The following is an 18,079-nucleotide window of genomic DNA, read 5'->3' on the forward strand; positions in this document are numbered from 1 at the left end:
ACACACACACACACACACACACACACCCAGGCTTAGATCAGTTAAATTTGAGACTAAACATCAGATGTGGAGTTTTGTTGTTTTTTCCCCTAAAGCTGCAACACACACACACACACACACACACACACACACACACCCAGGCTTAGATCAGTTAAATTTGGCTTAGATCAGTTAAATTTGAGACTAAACATCAGATGTGGAGTTTTGTTGTTTTTTCCCCTAAAGCTGCAACACACACACACACACACACACACACACACACACACACCCCCAGGCTTAGATCAGTTAAATTTGAGACTAAACATCAGATGTGGAGTTTTGTTGTTTTTCCCCCTAAAGCTGCAACACACACACACACACACACACACACACACACACACACACACACACACACACACACACACACCCAGGCTTAGATCAGTTAAATTTGAGACTAAACATCAGATGTGGAGTTTTGTTGTTTTTTCCCCTAAAGCTGCAACACACACACACACACACACACACACACACCCAGGCTTAGATCAGTTAAATTTGAGACTAAACATCAGATGTGGAGTTTTGTTGTTTTTTCCCCTAAAGCTGCAACACACACACACACACACACACACACACACACACACACCCCAGGCTTAGATCAGTTAAATTTGAGACTAAACATCAGATGTGGAGTTTTGTTGTTTTTTCCCCTAAAGCTGCAATCTCTCCTTTCCTCCTCCAAGAGATTCATGGGTGCCAGGGATGCAAACTACTTATTAAATTCAAGCCACTAATTTTACATAAGCTGAGCAATGGGCTAAAAGATCACACAGATAGATAGTTCCTTGAGCTGGTAAGGCCTCTCTACTCGGGCGGGGAAGTTTACCCCACCTTTTATTATTGTGCCTAACACAGCAGAACTGAATAGGAAAGTTTTGTTTGTTTTGCGGGAGTCAAAGTGGCGTCAAGTGTCTAGTCCTGAGCCGACCAGAGCGCAGCGGGTGCTGAAGTGCCCGGCGAGGATGCGGCAGAGTCGCGAGAAGCCCCGACTCCAGGCTTCTCTAGGCTCGCAGAACCCTGACACCTGAGTCAGCGCCTCCCTCTCTCTGAGAGGCCTGTAAGATCTGACCTGCCGAGACCCTCTGAGCCGCAGAGCGGATAGAGGACCCCTATAGCCCAAACATTTGGCTTCTCAAGATTATGCGATCCGCTCGTGTCTCCCAGAAACCTACCCTAGACAGGGGCTCCAAGAGGACCGTTTTCTTTCTTTTTTTTTTTTTTTTTTTTAGGACCGTTTCCTGACCCACCTCGGTCCCTGCCATTGGCTTTAGCCCTTGGTCACCTGACTTATTCGAGCCAATGAGAGGTGACAAAATGAATACTTCCTCTTCCTATGTGGCGAAAGAGCCACTGTGCCCGCCTTTCGGGGGCTCTGATTGGCCGCCCTCCCTCAACTCGCTAGTTTATTGGCCAGCGCCACAAGACTGAGGTCCGGCCGGGACTGAGGACTGTGTCAGACAGCCCGGCTGCCATGGCGTCCTATTTCGATGAACACGACTGCGAGCCGTTGGATCGCGAACGGGATCCCCGAACAAACATGCTGCTGGAGCTTGCAAGGTGGGTGTGCGGGGCTGGAAGGTAGGGCCCACACAGCAGGTGTCTGGGCTGAGGCTGGCTGGAGAACACGGATTATTTGGGGCAGCAGTTTCAGGGTAAAACGGATAAATAATATGCAGAGTTAATTCCGCAGTGAGATTCGGGAGGAAGTCGATAATTTGGGTCGTCCGTGGACGGACCAGGGCAAGGGAATTCTGGAAAAAGCGATCTGGAGTGTGGAAGAGGGGGTGTCCGGACTGGAGTAGGTATATCCGTTAGGCACTTCAAGCACGGAAGCCACACTGCCACTTGGAATCTGGCTTTATCGGGTCATTCCTGAGTGGCCCGAGTAATTTCTCTAAGTTGTCTCCTGTGTAAAACTGGAATAAATAGCTTGCATGCTTGGGGTGTCTGATGGCCTGGGGTTGTATGATAGCTGCTGTAAGCCATTTCACACGGTGCTTTTTGTCTAGTGAGCTCTACTGAGGGGTAGCTATTAGTATGACTAGTCGGGCAGGGTATTTGTCTGTTAATGTTTAGTGGATTGTGGAGGCAAAGATTCTTTGGTTCTGACCTTGCATCCTTCTTCCCAGGTCCCTTTTCAATAGGATGGACTTTGAAGACTTGGGGTTGGTAGTAGATTGGGACCACCACCTGCCTCCACCCGCTGCCAAGACTGCAGTTGAGAACCTTCCCAGGACAGTCATCAGGGGCTCTCAGGCTGGTGAGAACACTTAAGTCTTTCCATTAATTCTTTGGGGCAGGTCTGCCAGACTGACCAACTCTGGAAGCCAGATTACAGTCTGGCCCTTCAGTTTTCCAGGTCAGGCTGGGGCAAGTGTGTCCTTCAGGAGTGGGAGCTGGGAGGTAGGTCCTGTGGCAGCTCTCCTGATTAGCACTCCCTCCTCAAGAGCTCAAGTGCCCCGTGTGTCTTTTGGAATTTGAGGAGGAGGAGACCGCCATTGAGATGCCTTGCCATCATCTCTTCCATTCCAACTGCATTCTGCCCTGGCTGAGCAAGGTACTGTTTCCTTTCTCCCAGCCCTCACCCTGCCTTGGGCTTAGTCCTCAAGCCTCTTTCTGTTGATGGACCTTTGGGGTGGGGTGTGGGATCAGAGATGGGAGAGGGGTAAGGGTAGGGAATTGGGAGCTGGGGATGGTTGTTTTGCGCTTATGAAAACCAGACAGGCTGGTACACTGCACTGCTTTTCCCAGACCAATTCCTGCCCTCTGTGCCGCCATGAGCTGCCCACTGATGATGACACTTATGAGGAGCACAAGCGAGATAAGGTAGGGGGCTGGGCAAGTGGAGGGGGTGGTCACAGGGCTCCCTGAGTCCCTGTTCCTGATGCTCTCATTCCCCACCTTAGGAGGCCTGAGTAGGCTCACAGTCCATGACTCTGGCCACCTTCCCAGTGACTGTGGTGAGGGGCAAGGGCCTTGGCAATGTTCCTGCCAAAATGCTAGGGGCCTGAAAACAGTGAGCCAGCCCCACGATGGCTGCCCTATCCCTTCACCCACAGGCCTTTGGGGATGGCCCCCGACCAGTGTGCACTCTTTGCTTCAGGCTCGCAAGCAGCAGCAGAAGCACCGCCTCGAGAACCTCCACGGAGCCATGTACACATGAGGTGGCTAGGGCTGGACACTGGTCCTCCGCAACATGTTCTTCTTGCATCTTGAATTCTCATTAAAGGTTTCTTCACTCATCCTGCTGCTGCATTGCTCTCAGGCATGGGCAGGGGCTATGTGCCCTCCATTGGGTCTCTACTGGAATGGGGTCCTGAACCGTAGAAGGTCCCAGGCTGGGTATCCCTCCCTACCAAGCCTGCTGGGCTGAGGGTAATAGGGCCCAGGTCAAGAACCTGGCTACCAGACCAGCCACAGCCTGGGCCTACATGTCTGTGGTTGGAAAACAACATGTGTCAGGCAGGGCACCTAGTAGTGACTTAAAAATGGTAACCAAAACTACCCCACATTTCTTCCTCCCAACTGCAATCTTTAGTCAGTGTTAGAGTCCCCAGGGCTTTAGCTTCATTGCAGATTGCTTTTAACATTTTCAAGTTATTCTCTGTACCCTGTCCTTCGTCATATCCCTTAGTATGGAATCAGTCTTCAAGCCAGAAAACTGAGCAGGGTGAAAAAAAGTGAAAGTGTTAGTTGCTCAGTCGTATCTGACTCTGCGACACCATGGACTATAGCCCACCAGGCTCCTCTGTCCATGAATTCTCTAGGCAAGAATACTGGAGTGGGTTAGCCATTCCCTTCTCCAGGGGATCTTTCCAGCCTGGGGATCCAACTGGGGTCCCTGCATTGCAGGCAGATTCTTTACCATCTGAGCCACCAGGGGAGCCCCTGAGCAGGGTAGGAAGTGTGAAATAATCAGGTCAGCTCTTCAGGCTGTTTAGAGGCCCAGAAAGGGCTTCAAGCCCTTCAGGGGTACTTGGATAGCACTTGGCATCCTTTGTTCTTGGCAGCTCTGCTCTCGATGGGCACTCAGGACCCTCCCTGTGGGCAGGGGCTTTCTCCCATCCTTTGTCCAGGCGAAGCTGTTCTGCATAAGGCCCTCTTCTTCAGGACAGACTACAAACATGCAAATTAGAATTCTTTTAATAGATATATATATAAAAAAAAAAGTACTAAAATACCCACGTGGTTCTGCTGTGTTATTTGCCCTAAAGAAAGGGGCAGAGTGAAGAATCCCAGTGCAGCTCAGTGGGCCCATAGGGGGCCTTCCCATAGACTAAGGAGTGCTCACCCCCACCCCTGAGACTGGTAGCCCTCTTGCTGTTCCCAGCCCCCAATCCCTGCAGCAGGAAATCCCAGTGGTCCAGCCTTGGCACTGAAGGAGGGAGTAGAAGGCACCTGAAGGGCTGGCTGGGTGAATGACACGTGACCTTTAAAACATAAAGACAGCACTGCGGTGTGGGGAGCGGGCTGTGTGTGGCTTGGGCAGCCTGCCAAGAGGCCCACTCCTCTATGGCACAGGTGTGGGATGGCCCCTCCTCCAGAAGCGAGGCAGCCTGTGTCCCAACAGAATACTTTTCGGAAAATCGGGTTTTTTTGGTACAAAAGAAATGCAGAGGAGACGTGGGGAGCTGCGGAGGCAGGGCCAGCCATCCTCCCCAGACCTCAGATCATGGCGACGCTCTCAGGGCTACAGTTGAGGTGGGTGGAGGTGCTGCTGCTTCCAGAGGACTTGCAGGCCCGGCTGGGGGTGGGTTGCAGCGCGGCCACCAGTGTGTCTGAGGAGACCGCCCCAAACTCGTAGCTGAAGGTTCCATAGAAGACGAGGATGTCAATGACGAACACCCACTCACACAGGGCTGCCCCATGCTGCAGCTGAGAGCTCTCATGGATGAAGAAGACCCCAGCTGGGAAGGGGCTAAGGAAACATCAGGGAGGAGGTGCGGGAGCCTGGTGACACCCTTCTGCCTTCCTGGATATAGGCTGGGGCAGAGGACCAGGTCTCATCTCCCAGGAGTAGGGGGCAGAAGACCAGACTGGGCAGGGGTGTTTGTTCCCCCTGCTCCCCCAGCATCCTGGGTGGTAGAGGGCCTGAGCTACAAGAGGAGTTCCTGGCCACCCCATCCTGGAAGGATACTGAGGATCAGAGTGACAAAGGCGATGGTTGCCAGCACAATCCGCAGGTAGGCCATGGCCAGGTCCTGAGGGGCGTTGGCCCCGTGGTAGGAGAGGGCACAGTGCAGGCAAACGAAAAGCAGGCCGGCAGTGAAGGCCACACCGGTTCCGACATAGTGCAGAGATTTAGCGTGGTCCACCTGGGCCCAGAGAGCGAGCACAGATCAGCCCCTCCCCTCCACCCCTTCATCCCCCACCCCCCCCCCCTTGCTGTTCCTCTAGGGGAAGCTGAAAGGCCGGTAGGCGGGCGTACCTGGAAGTTGCCCACCACCACCAGACCCGCAGCGTTGGTGCAGCCTGTGATGAGCGTCGTGGTGTTGACCCAGGAATGACGGCTCTGCTCCAGGAGCTGCCCATAGCGCAGGAAGCAGATCAGGGCCACTGGGGGAGGAGAGCACAGCGGGGGCTGGCTCTGGCGCCTTCTCTGGCCCTGACCCAGCCCAGCTAGCTTTCCCCAGATGCTCTGAGGGCCGGAAGGGAATGGACAGGCAGGGGTTGCACTATACCAGGGTGGCTGTGTGGGAGTCAGCCTTGGGCCTTCATGGAATGGAAGTGAAGTGGCCCCACTGGCCTTAGCCCTTGGTGCGGTGGGCTGCACAAAGCCAGGGCTTCCTGGGGAGTGGAGGTGAGGGTAGGCTGGATTGGGTGGGGTGGTAGTGGGGCGCCGAGGGCACAACTCACCCATGAAAGCACCCAGGTTGCCAATGAGGCTGAAGAGGCAGCTCTCAGGGGGGTACAAGCCACATTTGCTGAGAGGAGGGGGTGGGGACAGAGTGAGAGGGGCAGAACCACTGGAAAGCCCCACTCCTGGCCCACTTGCTCTCTCTAGCCTTATGTGCACCTGTTCCTTCGTAGGCCAGACCCTGATGGATAAAGGCCAGTGTCCCTTACAAACAAGTGGCCCCAGGCTGACCACACCTCCCCCTAAGGCAGAGTGCTGGGTGTTTGCTGGAGTTGGGAGAGCCCAGGATTGCCTAGTAGACCCCATGGCTCCGTGGGATCCCTGAGACTGTCAAGGTCCACAGTGGGTCTGATTTCCCTTATGCCAGGGCTTAGAGTGGGCAGAGAGCTGGAACCTAAATATAGGTGCCTCCACTCACTAGCTGAGGGATCTGGATGGATGACATAGTGCAGTCTCAGTTTCCTTGCCTATAAAGTCATGAAAACAATAGCTGCCTCAGTGCTGGGAAGGTGAAATGACCTTAGGCATGTAAAGGATTCAGTGCAGGGTCTGGCTCATAGTAATTGGTAAGCAGTATCGTCATGTGTGCTCTTAATGGAATTACTATTTCTGGGACCCAGGGATATGCCTTGGCTTGAGGCACTTGGCTGGGAGTCTAGCTGGGCCTTGGGTCTCCGTGACCTCCCAGGTTTCTAGGCCTCACCTGATGAGGGGGATGTCATCCAGGGTGCAGCAGATCTTGGGGCCCCCTTGCTCCGTGGGGTCAGGAGAGCAGGATTCGTTGTAAGACCTGGCAGGTAGGACAGAGCATAGCCTGGGGGGAAGGGGTTCCCTCTGGTCTCTCAGAGACACCCTCCCAGACCTCCCTTGGCAGGGGCAGAAGAGCCCACTTCCCAGGACCCCTGAGACAGAAGCCAAAGGGGCAAATGACGGTGGGAAGCAGGTAGGTGGGCACGAAGCCATGCCTGGGGAGGGGGCAGGCGCTGCCAATGTCAGAGAAGAGCAGTGAGGCCCAGTGTCTCCATCTGGCTTGAGGCAGCCCCGGCCCAAGAGGGAACAGAGATGAAGGGAGCTTTAGAGTGAGGCTGTCTGCAGAGTGCGCCATACCAGTTCTCCACGGGGCACACGTGGTGGTTCATCACGGCCATGGCATACCTGCGGGAGCACAACTGTCACCCTGCCCCACGACGCGCCCAGCCTTCCCCCACCGACTCTTTTCCTTCATCCAGTCTCACTCTCCTTTCTGGGGACTTGAGTTGGGGTGGCCCTGCGGCCCGACACTATTCTAGCACCCACAGCCTGGTCCCAAACTAGGGGACTTCTGGAAGTTGCCCTGGCTAGAAATGTGTCTGTCTGCATCACCCCGCTGGACAGCAGTGGTGCCAGCTTGTCCCAAGGGGCTGTGGGCCCAGGCACCAGGCCAGGCTCTGGAGACAGCCAGAGTGACCCTGGGTGCCACCCTGGAGCCTACCACAGGACAAGGGGGCTTTCTGTGTGCCATCAGGCTCCTGTTGGGTCCTGGCTGGGCCCTGTCCCTCCTCACATTTTGTTCCCTCGTTGCCTACCCCCCATCCCCCCTCTGTACTCACACAGTCCATAGGCCAGTGATGGAGAATGCTGACAGGCTGACAGGAAGGAGGATCCAGGCGGTCATGAGGGAGGGAAGCCAGGGTGGTGGTGATTGGGGGGGGGAGGACAAGAGGTAGCAGGAGAAGAGCAGGTGGGCCGGCTACCTTAAGATACTTCGTCAAAACCATCAGCTGCCCGGGCCTGGTGGAGAGAGACAGGTCAAAGTCCAGGGTCTAGTGACTGGCCAAAGCCGGTGCTGGGGAGAGAAAGGTGGTCAGCACCAGACGCAGGGCTCCCTCTGCGGCTCTGAGCGCCCACGCTTGGGGCTGAGCCCCCACCACAACGTGGACACCCTCCGGCATTCACTGGGGACCCTCCGTCATTCACCGGGGGTCCTCCGCATTCCAGCCTGATGTTCAGACGCCGCGGGGCCCTAAGCTCTGGAAAGGGAGCCACCCTCCCTGGCCTGAGGGTCCCGGGCTGGGAGAGGGGCTGGAGTCAGGACAATCCGGAGCGGGTCACGCCAAGAAAAGCCTGCGGAGGGGGTCCGGGGATGGGCGGAGAATCAGCGGGGCGCAGGCAGCTACCTGAGCGCCGGCGCCGCGGGAAAGGGGCGGGTTCACGCGGTAAGCCCAGCCCGGTCCCCCGCCCGCCCGCCTGGGCGCCCGCAGCCCCCAGCACCTGCGCCTTTGCAGGTGGTCTCTGGAGGTCTGAGGGAGGAAGGGGCCCCGTACGCACCTCCCCGGAGCGCCCCGCCGCCGCGTCCTGCTCGGCCCCCGCGTGGCGCCGTCCCCGGCTGCGGCCCTCGGAGCGACCCTGAATGGTTTAAAGGGCCGGGAGGCCCCGCCCCCAGCGCCCCGGGCCGAGCCGCGTCGCCCGCCGGGACTTGGAGTCCGCACCGCCCCCGCCCCGGCGCCACAAACCGAGCCAGGAACTACAGTTCCCGAGTCCCCGCGCCCGCGTCATGCTGGAACGGTGGGCGGTGCCCCGACTTGGGGGGAACCTGGGCTCTGTGGGCGGCGGCGTGGGACCCCAGCCGAGGAGGATCTGATGCGGAGATACCTAGAAGATAACCCCGTCTTCCCTGCTCCTGTGGTGGAAGCTTCGGGAGGCGGGAAGCTCCGGGGTCTGCGCCTCCTTCCGGGGGCACCTGTGATTGTCATTGCACACGTGGCTAAAGGATGCCTTCCTTCGCCGCCGCCGGGCACATTTTGCAACCTGGACTGGCCGACGGGGACTTCGGACAGCCTCCCTCAGTGTGGCGCCCCGTGCCTGCCTCTGTCCAAGGCGAGGCCGGTCTGCAGGGCAGAGGGCACAAAGTCCTGGCTGTTCTTTAAGAAATTCAAGCGCCCTGCATCATTTGGCTTCTGCTTTCCTCGGACTCAGCAAAGTCTGGAGGAGAGCTACTTTCATCAGATACATTTTATTTTCAAGGGTACAAGTACACAGGGTACCGTCCAGAAGTCAGCGTCCAAAACAGGGTTCCTGACTGCTGAGCACTGGCTTGAAACAATATCCATTCTAAGGACACCCCCAGGGCCAGGGGTTGGTAGGGAAAAGAGGAGAGGAAGGCTGGAGACCCAGAGCAATCTGGGAAAAAGCAAACAGGATAGTGTGAGGATAAATTACCTAACAGCTTCACCAAACCTTATGTTGACTGGGGAAAAAAAAGCACAACCCAAAAGTTGAGGATTGTGTTTTATTTGGCAAACTTTCTAAGGATTCCAACCCAGGAGGCAGCCTCTCAGATAGCTCTGTGGGACTGCTCCAAAGAGGCAAGGGAGCAGTCAGGCTATAAAGGAGTTTTTGCAAAAAGCAGGTAGTTGAAATATCAAAAGCTTTACTGTTAATTAAAGACCAGTAACCAGACGTAATGAGTTTAGTGTTAATGAGTTTAGAGTTTTTCTTCGGGAAGATACAAGAGTCTGGGCTCACTGAAAGCATTCCTTTGATATGCACCTCAACTATGGAGCCAACAGCCTGCTTTTCTCCACCTTGAATCCCCTCAGGGTGCAGTTGGGGGTGGCTACAGTGGCTACTGCCTTGATGGCCACATCCTTTGTTTACTGATAGGGCAGGTGACACTCCATCCATACTTTAAGGCCAAGGGTGCCCTCCTGGACATTGTTTTCATGATTAAAAGGGCAGGAAAGTATTCAAACTGGCAGTCCAGTGTCTGTTGGAGTTCGTATGAGGCAACACCGGGGTCCACAGACCTTTACTGAAAGGAGCATTGTGTCCATGCTGCCAGGAACCGGGGAGCTTAAATTCAGCAGGACTGGTGAGGTAAAGGTAATAGTCAGAAATGGCCTTGGACTGTGGGGGAAATGGAATAGATACACTAATCGGACAATGGCTTGAGGAAGGAGAAACCTTTCTGAACCTAGTGGAAGGTAAAAATGGAACCAGGAAGCCTGTTGGAGGACCCTCTTCCAAACTGCATCAGGGTAAGTAGTTAAAACTGGGTCAAGAACTATGGCAGTACAGAGCGACCCTGTACAAGAACACCTGGCTGAAGAATCAGGGAGGTATAAAACCAGTCCGCCTTCTGCTGGCCAGGCTTTGTGCCCCAGGACAAAGGAGTGCCTCTGTCTAATTTATCGAGATCACCATCTTCTTGGCCAGGGGTGTTCCCCTGGGAGCAGGCAATTTTTCTTATCTGCCAAATAGTGCTGTGAGCCCTTAGCATTTCCTACCTCTTTGGAAGCTTCAGTTCAGTTCAGTTCAGTTGCTCAGTTGTGTCCAACTCTGTGCGACCCCATGGACTGCAGCACGCCAGGCCTCCCTGTCCATCACCAACTCCCGGAGCTTACTCAAACTCATGTCCATTGAGTCGGTGATGCCATCCAGCCATCTCATCCCCTGTCGTCCTCTTCTCCTCCTGCCCCCAATCCCTCCCAGCATCAGGGTCTTTTCCAATGAGTCAACTCTTTGCATGAGGTGGCCAAAGTATTGGAGTTTCAGCTTCAGCATCAGTCCTTCCAATGAACACCCAGGACTGATCTCCTTTAGGATGAACTGGTTGGGTCTCCTTGCAGTCCCGGGGACTCTCAAGTCTTCTCCAACACCACAGGTCAAAAGCATCAATTTTTCGGCACTCAGCTTTCTTCACAGTCCACCTCTCACATCCATACATGACCACTGGAAAAACCATAGCCTTGAAGCTTAGCGATTCTTAATCAACACTTACTATCTCCTGTTGAGGTGGATTTGTGTTCCTTTTTAGCCATGATTGTGGAGAAGGCCCAGGAGGACTACTAGGGTTCTAAACTGTCTGTTCTATCCTAAAATGGGGGTAAGGCAAGCAGTCCAGAGCCTTGACAAGGAGGCAGATTTTGACTTAATACAACAATCTAAGTAGTCCCTAGAACAGAGAATTAGCCCGAGACAGAAGGGCTCTTCAAGGGATGTTGATAGGGATGAGTTGCATATCAATAGAAAGTAGGACCAGAAGTCTTTAAAAGGCCCTTCCAGCTCCAATGCCATGTGAATCTACTTGTTATGCTCCAACCAGGACAGTCCTTAAAATAGTCAGGCAGAACAAAAGATCAGATTTTTAGTGCTGATTCTGTGCTGACTGACTTTAGGAGAGCACGTAGTCTTCTCTTCCCTATGTACACAAGTGATTTCACAACTCTTGGCAAAAACAGTGCTTATAAAAATAGTACGTTTATTGGTTAAAAAGAATGCTGTATTTGCAAAGTACCTTCCTTCCAGGATTTTCAAATAAATTTGCAACATGTCATTTTATTCATCCATACAGCAGGAACATTGGAAATGAGAAAACAGAAGAAAGTATGGCTTCTGATACGTTATACAACCAGTTCCTCATTCTGGTGGCCCTGGGAAGGCAGAGGGGCCATTCCCTCTCTTCCCTTCTGGCATCACTCCACCTCCTGGGGAAATTTGGGGTGGGTGCCTGTGGTTTCTTGGTCATATGATTCCTCGGGGGCAGGATAGGAATTCAATGAGGGAACTTAAAATGTTTCAGATAACAGTCAACATTTCCTTGATGCTCCTCCCCAAAGAAGGCTCGGAGGTGGGAAAGCCACCTGTCTTTACTCTTCTGTCTGCAAAAGGCTGCATTTACATGTGCGAACCAGTTGGGGGCCCGACCTTACCACCAACAGACGGTGCCACATGCACAGTAAGCTGGATACCCACCACTCCAAAGGGTTTCCTCCAGTTTTGTGGGCTAATCTCTGCACGGCAATGCCCCTGGGAGTGGACCAGTGGAGATGGAATGTCCCTTTTCAGAGGCTTGTCCGGAGAGAGAAGCATTTCTTATCGCCCACGCTGGTCCTACTGGCCGGTTTCCTACTCTCATTCAGGACAAAAAGCTTTACGTTCTCCTTTTCCCATCTTGTATTACATTCTTCAAAGACTTTCATCCTTGCCAGCTGGCTGGAACTCAAGTGTTAGTGTTTACTCTCGCACAGCCCCAAACCCCTGCAAACCCAGCTTCCTTCTATTAGTAACATCACCCACTGTGGCCCGGGACACACAATGCCTTAGCATCCAAGGCTTAGCCTCAGTAAATGAAGAATGCTTCATTTTGGATGAACGTGAAATATGCTTATGAGGCTCCCAGACTTTTTTTTTTTTTTTCCCCAGGCAGCTGAGACTATATCTAGTCAAATAAGTGCTGATCCTGAAGCAATCTGCCAGAAAGCTAGTCTAATGCTGTAGCCAATGCACGAAACAGCAGGGACAGTCCTCTTTCAGACAGCTCTAGGGCCTCTGGGAGATGCCCTGGAAACTGCTCCTTGAGGGCAAGGCACCAACAACTGAAAATGGCTGAAAAGACATCAGGAGGCAAGTCCAGTAAATATACTGGAGAGTAGGACACCATCCTGGACTGCAGTGAGGGGTGAGAAGCAATGAGCGGAGCTCCAAGGCTGTCAATGGGCTGAGAGCTATTAGTAGAGAAGCATTCCGGACACACCTGGAGCCATGGCAGCATCAACACCACTAGGCCTGGCCTGAAGGACAACCTCTCATTTAAGTACCAGGCTTAGTGCTTCCTATAGTTGTGCAGCATAAACTAGCTAAGAATTAGAATGCTTTCTTGGGAAGATATTTTATATGCACTCGATTAGCAAAGCGCCTCAACAAGTTTACACATGAGATGTTCCCATCAGTCTCTTACCTGAGAGTGTGAGGATTATGCGATCAACACACAGGAGGACAGAATTGGTACATGAGTCTCACAAAACAGGGCTGAAGGCTAAACTCTCAGGGGTCATGCCCCCATGGACTTGTTTCTAAATTCTATAATAAATCCAGGAAAACAGGCCATCCAGCTATGAGAAGACAAACCCAAAAAAGTATTTCCAGACTAGGAAGCCTAAGAGTTTCGGTGAAATCCTTTGTCCAAGTCAGCAGATCAGCTGAAGAGCTGCAAGACTAAAATGCCTGGTGCTCTGAGCTGCAGGAAGACAGGGGACAGAGTATGGCGCAGTCTCCTCGATCTGGGCGGCTCTGGAGGGTAGTTAACCTTAAGAATCAAAAGGCACTTCTAGCCTGGCCAAATGAGGGCAGACTTACTTCACCGGAAGAGAACTGAGCCCAGCACTGGCAAGTTGAAGGCATTTGACTTTGGGCAGCTCTGGGAGTCAGGATCTGCTGGTCCTTGTCTGCCTTCACAACCAGGCCCTTCTAATTTATCCACCTCACTCACCTTCCCAGAGAGCTGTAACTTGCTGCATTTTAATGATGTAGTTGAAGTAGCTGCCTTGCCCCATTTCTGAGCTGGTAGATTTTCAGGGCTGTAGGGCACAAAGCAAAAGTGCCCTTAGATGTCATTTATGAGCAAAGTTGCTGAGAGGGACCGGCCAGACTGATCTTGAGACCCTGAGGTGAAACCTCTGGGGCAGGGGGAGTGTTGGTCTGAAGAAGTCCCAGTGGTCATGGGCTCCCTTAAATCCCATACTTCAAGTCACTGAGGTTAGGCCCATTTGCTGGAAAACCACAGAGGCTTGGTACCGTCATGTACGGGACGGCTGGTAGATTTCTCAGACCTTAGTCCAACCCTCATTAGGAAGAATGTTCACTTCAGTGAAAGCAGTGATATTCCCGGGATCTTTAGTATTTAGGAGTTTTATATACTCTTGGGAGGTAGGACAGGAGAAAGAGCAGGGGAAGGGAAGATGAAAGAGGCTTGCTTAGCTCCCTCCAGGAGACTTTTCAGGCTCCCCTCCTTTTCCCAACTAGGGCTCCAAGTGAAAGAGAAACTGTTAGTTGCTAAGTCGTGTCTGACTCTTTTACGACCCCATGGACTGTAACCCGCCAGGCTCCTCTGTCCGTGGAATTCTCCCGGCAAGAATACTGGAGTGGGTTGCCATTCCCTTCTCCAGGGGATCTTTCTGACCCAGGGAATTGAATCTGGGTCTCCTGCATTGCAGGCGGATTCTTTACCGTCTGCACCCTAGGGCTCCAAACAGGCAATAATTGTTCACGTTGAATTTGCCTTTGTCCGTACATTCAAGACTGCTAAATCACATTTGGAAACACAGTTTCTGGCTTGTTTTGAGAGTTCTCCTTTAGCCTGAGCACAGATGGTTTGTTCACAGCTAGGGATCAGGTGGGAAGCTGGAATTATGTAGTCCTAGCCCAGGCAGGTTTTGCGGCAAGAAAGCCTCACAGTTGAGTTCTGGCATCATCTTTTGAGACTGGGCGAAGTGATGGAGCATGGGAGAAACCTGCAAAAGCCACGTAAGGGGAGGGAGACATGCTTGCAAGTAGGCATCAAAGAAAGTCTCCCTTGACTGGTATCAGAAGTACTGGGAGAGCTTGCCAGAAAGGCAGAGGCCAGAACCCCCGCACCCAAAATCCTTAGCAGCTAAAGGTGGGAGGTGGGGGGGATTGTGACTGATGCATTGGGAGACAAAAAGATGACTGAAAGAAGAGAACAAAGAAACGCCAGAGAAGAAGATCTAGAAAACGCAGACATGGAAGTGAGCAGAAGGCACGGAAGTAAGGAACCATAAAATAGCAAACAGGGCTCAAGGAGCTGGGTGGAGCAGCAGCGGCCAGGTGCCCTGGAGGACATGACCTTGGTGAGAAAACAGCACTTTGGCACAGGGTTTCATAAACCTCAACTCTCCCCAGAGTCTTTGCTTCCACAAAACCAAGCTAACCAAACAAAATTCTCAAAAATGTTCAGAATATTAGGCTGGTCAAATGGGCCAACATTTAAGAAAAAACAGCTACAAGGGAGATGGCCAGACCCAGTCCCTGTGACACCCTTTTCCTGTGGATGTGGCAGCTTTGGTGGGGGTACAGGGGTGTCTTGAGATCAGCTCAGACTGGTCCCGGCACCCCCGAACTAGGGATGGCTCCCTGGGCAGTGACTCCAGTCTGTTCAGTGTCGGCTCTGGCGCTTTGCAATCTCCTCCTGGATGCGCAACTTGAGGGCCTCTCGCATGAGTGGCTCCAGAGGCGTGTGGGCTGACACCTCCTCGCTCACCCTTCCTGGATCATCATCCTACGTGGAGGAAGAGTCAGGAAGCTCAGGGCACAGCCTCTTCTGGAAAGGTGGCCTGCCCTGTCCCTAGGCAACACTCTCACAGGTCTCCGTGGGACTCACAACTTCTTGCCAGTGCCTGTCATTGCCCAGGTGTCCCCTTAATAATGATTCTCGACTGTGGGCCATGTGCCCTTCCCATCGCCCGCTGAGAATCACTGTGATGGGAGTGGCTTGTGCTCAAAAGCATCGCCTAGCAGTCTGTGCTCCCATGTGGGACAGATACTTCCCACCAGTCCCTGAGGAAAACAGTGGCTCCGGGTCTCACAGTGATTTCCACCACGGCCCAGGACCCTCAGGCTGCAGCTGTTTCCACCAGGCGTACCTGATACACGATAACTGAGGTGATGTCTCCGCTGTCCGCCTCATACTCTAAGCAGAAAAGCTGATGGCCAGGAGGCTCTGGCTCAGAGCTGCCACTACTGCTGCTTTCACCGGACTCCTCACAGTCTGGGTTGCTTGGGTGGGTAGAGCCATCTGGAGGGATGAACCAGAGTGAGAGAGAAGAAAGGAAGGCTGTTGGAACCCTTGACCAGAGATGATACAGGAAAACAGACTGTAAAGAAAACCCCAGACTTCTCTGGTGATCCAGTGGTAGGGAATCTGTCTGCCAAAGCAGGGGACAACAGGTTCGATCCCTGGTCCAGGAAGATCCCACATGCCTCAGGCCAACTAAGCCTGTGCGCTCTAGAACACAACTACTGAGCCTGTGTTCTAGAATCCGAGCCCCGAAACAAGAGAAGTTACCGCAATAAAAAGCCAAAGCACTGCAAGTGGAGAGGAGCCCCTGCTCACTGGAATTACAGAAAGCCCGTGGGCAGCAATGAAGACCCAGCACAGCCAAAAATAAATAAATAAAATTAAAAAAAGAAAAAAGGCTGAATTTACGGGGGGAAAAAAGCACCGGTCTTCTCATGGACCCAGAATGTGTGTGTGAAATGTGCCGCCTATCAGGGATTTTATTCACCTTTACACCTCTGCCTTAGCACCAGCACAGTCAATCACGTGGGAAGTACACAACGCACAACTGTCCACAACGCTGGAAGGTGGTAGAGAGGTGGACTGCGCTCTCCCTGGGTTCAAATCAAGGCTCTGCCATTCACCTCCCTGAGATCTCAGGCAAGTTACTGAACCTCTCTGCATCCGTTTTGCAGACTGTGAAACACAAATGATAATGGTTCCCATCTTATGGGGTCCTCTGACAGCTAAATGAATGAAATGTATACAACCTCTAAAGGCACTCCTAGGGAAGATCAACAAATTTAGCATCATATGTTACCTACTGTAATTGCTAGGTCGAAATGAAGCTGGGAAAAAAAGGCCATTAAGTTGGTTTGGGCTTCATTCCACAAGTATGTCCTTATCGCCTAGAGCAGTGCCAAACTTACTTTCTGTTAGGTGACAGGAATACGAAAATAGTGTGGTGGAGAGAAAGCGAAAGACAACTTCTTGCCGACTCCCAGGTTTGTCCGGTAACAGTGATGCTTAACTTGAGCCCTCTCTGTTCTACGGGGAGAATCACTAGCGGAGCTGGGGACACGAGGTAGACGTTCCAAGAAGGGACGAGATGAACTGAGCCTTGGGGGCTAAGAAGTAGCTTTTTCCCATACAGGAAAGAAGAGTGCACTGAGGCTGAGCCGGAGCCAAAAGAGCGCGCGGGCTCGAGGAAGCAGGCGGGTGGGCGGCCTCACCTCGGTGTCGCGGCAGGTACACCTGCAGGTCGGGCCTTCGGGGCCGAGTGGGCGCGGGCGTGTGCCGCCTCCTCGCCTTCTCCTTGGCCGCCTGCTTCACCTTCTTGTCGTAGTCGTCCCTGCGGGGAGCCGAGCGGGAGTCAGGGACGGCCGGGCCAGGCCAGGCCGGGGCTGGCGGCGGTGGCGCGGGGCGGGGCGGTACCGGGCGAGCTGGTTCCGTCGGATGTGGTGCACGAAGCCGTGGCTCATGTCCAGTCGCCCTCCAGGCTTGCAACAGAGTCCCGGCCCGGGACCCGGCGCCGCTTCCATCTTAGCCCCGTGCGCGGAGCCGCCGCCGTCCCTGCCTCAAGGCCCCCAACGGCCACCCTCCCTCCCGGAAACTCAGCACCGCCCCTCGCTCGACTTTCGGCCACTAGCCCTGACGTCGGGAAAAGGAGGGCAGGGCCGAGCTTCTCTGCGCGCAGAGTTCCAGGCGCCGGCGGGGCGGGGCGGGGCGGAGGGACGGGGCGGGGCGGGGCGGAGGGACGGGGCGGGGCGGGGCGGCGGCGCGGCGGGGCGGCGGCGGGCCGGGGCGGGGCGGAGCGGAGGAAAAACAGCAAGCTTAACTTCCTTTTCCTGCCGGGGTTTTCCTTTTGTGACAGTATCAATAGGAAAACAGGATTTAGGCTTACTGCTGATATATCAGAAAATCCAGAAAAACACAAAGCACCCATCACACCACTCAGAATTCGCTCTAGAGCCTTCCCTTCCCTTTTCTTCTGCTGGGATGTGTGACACTCCATCACCAGCCTGGCATAGGCCGACTGTTGAACCCAGCCGTGCCTCAGTTTACTCATTTGTAAGTGGGGGCACTGACAGCAGCTGCCTCCAAAGAGATCCTGAGGAGGCGAGGGCCCGGGCTGGGCACACAGCGGCGCCCTGGCCGCGCAGCCCAGCCCCCGGCCCTCCAGGGTCCACAAGCGGCGGACACCCCTCCCATCCCGCCCAACTCCCGAGTTCTGAGTATTTTCCCGCCGCCTGGTTCATCTCGGCGCCCACTGGGCCGGCGTCTTAACTCTTCCCCGTGGGTGGCCCCAGGGCCTTTCAGACATCTGAGCCTGTGTCATTTTTGAATCCCTTTAAAAAGAGACAAAACCAGGAGTTCATGAGTAGACAGACTGGTACATCCACACAGTGGAATGCCGCTGAGCAACCAAAAGTGAGTTGTTATATACCCAACAAGGTGGATGAGCCGCAAAACAAATAGGCGGAGCAAAACAGGCCAGGGGTTAAAAAGAGGACTCGCTGTGTGTTTCCGTTTATATAAAACTCTAGAAAGTGACACTGATCTGTAGCAACAGAAAGCAGATCAATGGTCAGGGCAGGAAGACACTTTTGGTGAATGGTGACTAAATTCATTTT

At 53.7% G+C, this 18,079-nt stretch overlaps 3 protein-coding genes across 4 annotated transcripts in view; 1 reads left to right on the plus strand and 2 right to left on the minus strand.

Moving 5' to 3' along the window:
* RNF181 (ring finger protein 181) overlaps window positions 1-3,278 on the plus strand; it is a 14,142-nt gene extending 10,864 nt beyond the window's left edge. Inside the window, exons 2-6 of the mRNA XM_043468720.1 lie at window positions 1,439-1,593; window positions 2,166-2,296; window positions 2,484-2,593; window positions 2,788-2,862; window positions 3,140-3,278. Of these exons, the coding sequence (XP_043324655.1) occupies window positions 1,439-1,593; window positions 2,166-2,296; window positions 2,484-2,593; window positions 2,788-2,862; window positions 3,140-3,199 (531 nt within the window). The 3' untranslated portion in view covers window positions 3,200-3,278. The remainder of the gene's footprint in view (window positions 1-1,438; window positions 1,594-2,165; window positions 2,297-2,483; window positions 2,594-2,787; window positions 2,863-3,139) is intronic.
* Window positions 3,279-4,161: 883 nt separating this feature from the next.
* Window positions 4,162-8,315, minus strand: TMEM150A (transmembrane protein 150A). Of its 2 annotated transcripts, XM_043468719.1 has the most exons (9): window positions 8,201-8,292; window positions 7,850-7,996; window positions 7,483-7,663; window positions 7,001-7,048; window positions 6,597-6,683; window positions 5,893-5,960; window positions 5,465-5,592; window positions 5,174-5,351; window positions 4,162-4,943 (listed from the first exon to the last, which is right to left on the minus strand). In XM_043468719.1, exons 3-9 carry the CDS (start codon window positions 7,545-7,547, stop codon window positions 4,702-4,704), a joined length of 816 nt encoding a protein of 271 aa, XP_043324654.1. In that variant the 5' UTR covers window positions 7,548-7,663; window positions 7,850-7,996; window positions 8,201-8,292; the 3' UTR covers window positions 4,162-4,701. The 2 variants fall into 2 exon arrangements, with proteins under 2 accessions (XP_043324654.1, XP_043324653.1); XM_043468718.1 differs by lacking the exon at window positions 7,850-7,996 and having other exon boundaries at window positions 8,201-8,315.
* Window positions 8,316-11,112: 2,797 nt separating this feature from the next.
* C5H2orf68 (chromosome 5 C2orf68 homolog) lies at window positions 11,113-17,150 on the minus strand. The gene is made up of 4 exons (XM_043468722.1): window positions 16,881-17,150; window positions 16,679-16,797; window positions 15,313-15,464; window positions 11,113-14,948 (listed from the first exon to the last, which is right to left on the minus strand). Exons 1-4 carry the CDS (start codon window positions 16,985-16,987, stop codon window positions 14,826-14,828), a joined length of 501 nt encoding a protein of 166 aa, XP_043324657.1. The 5' UTR covers window positions 16,988-17,150; the 3' UTR covers window positions 11,113-14,825.
* Between the last annotated feature and the right edge of the window lie 929 nt (window positions 17,151-18,079).

The sequence above is a fragment of the Cervus canadensis genome, chromosome 5 (genome assembly GCF_019320065.1).
Source record: "Cervus canadensis isolate Bull #8, Minnesota chromosome 5, ASM1932006v1, whole genome shotgun sequence".
NCBI lineage: Eukaryota > Metazoa > Chordata > Mammalia > Artiodactyla > Cervidae > Cervus > Cervus canadensis.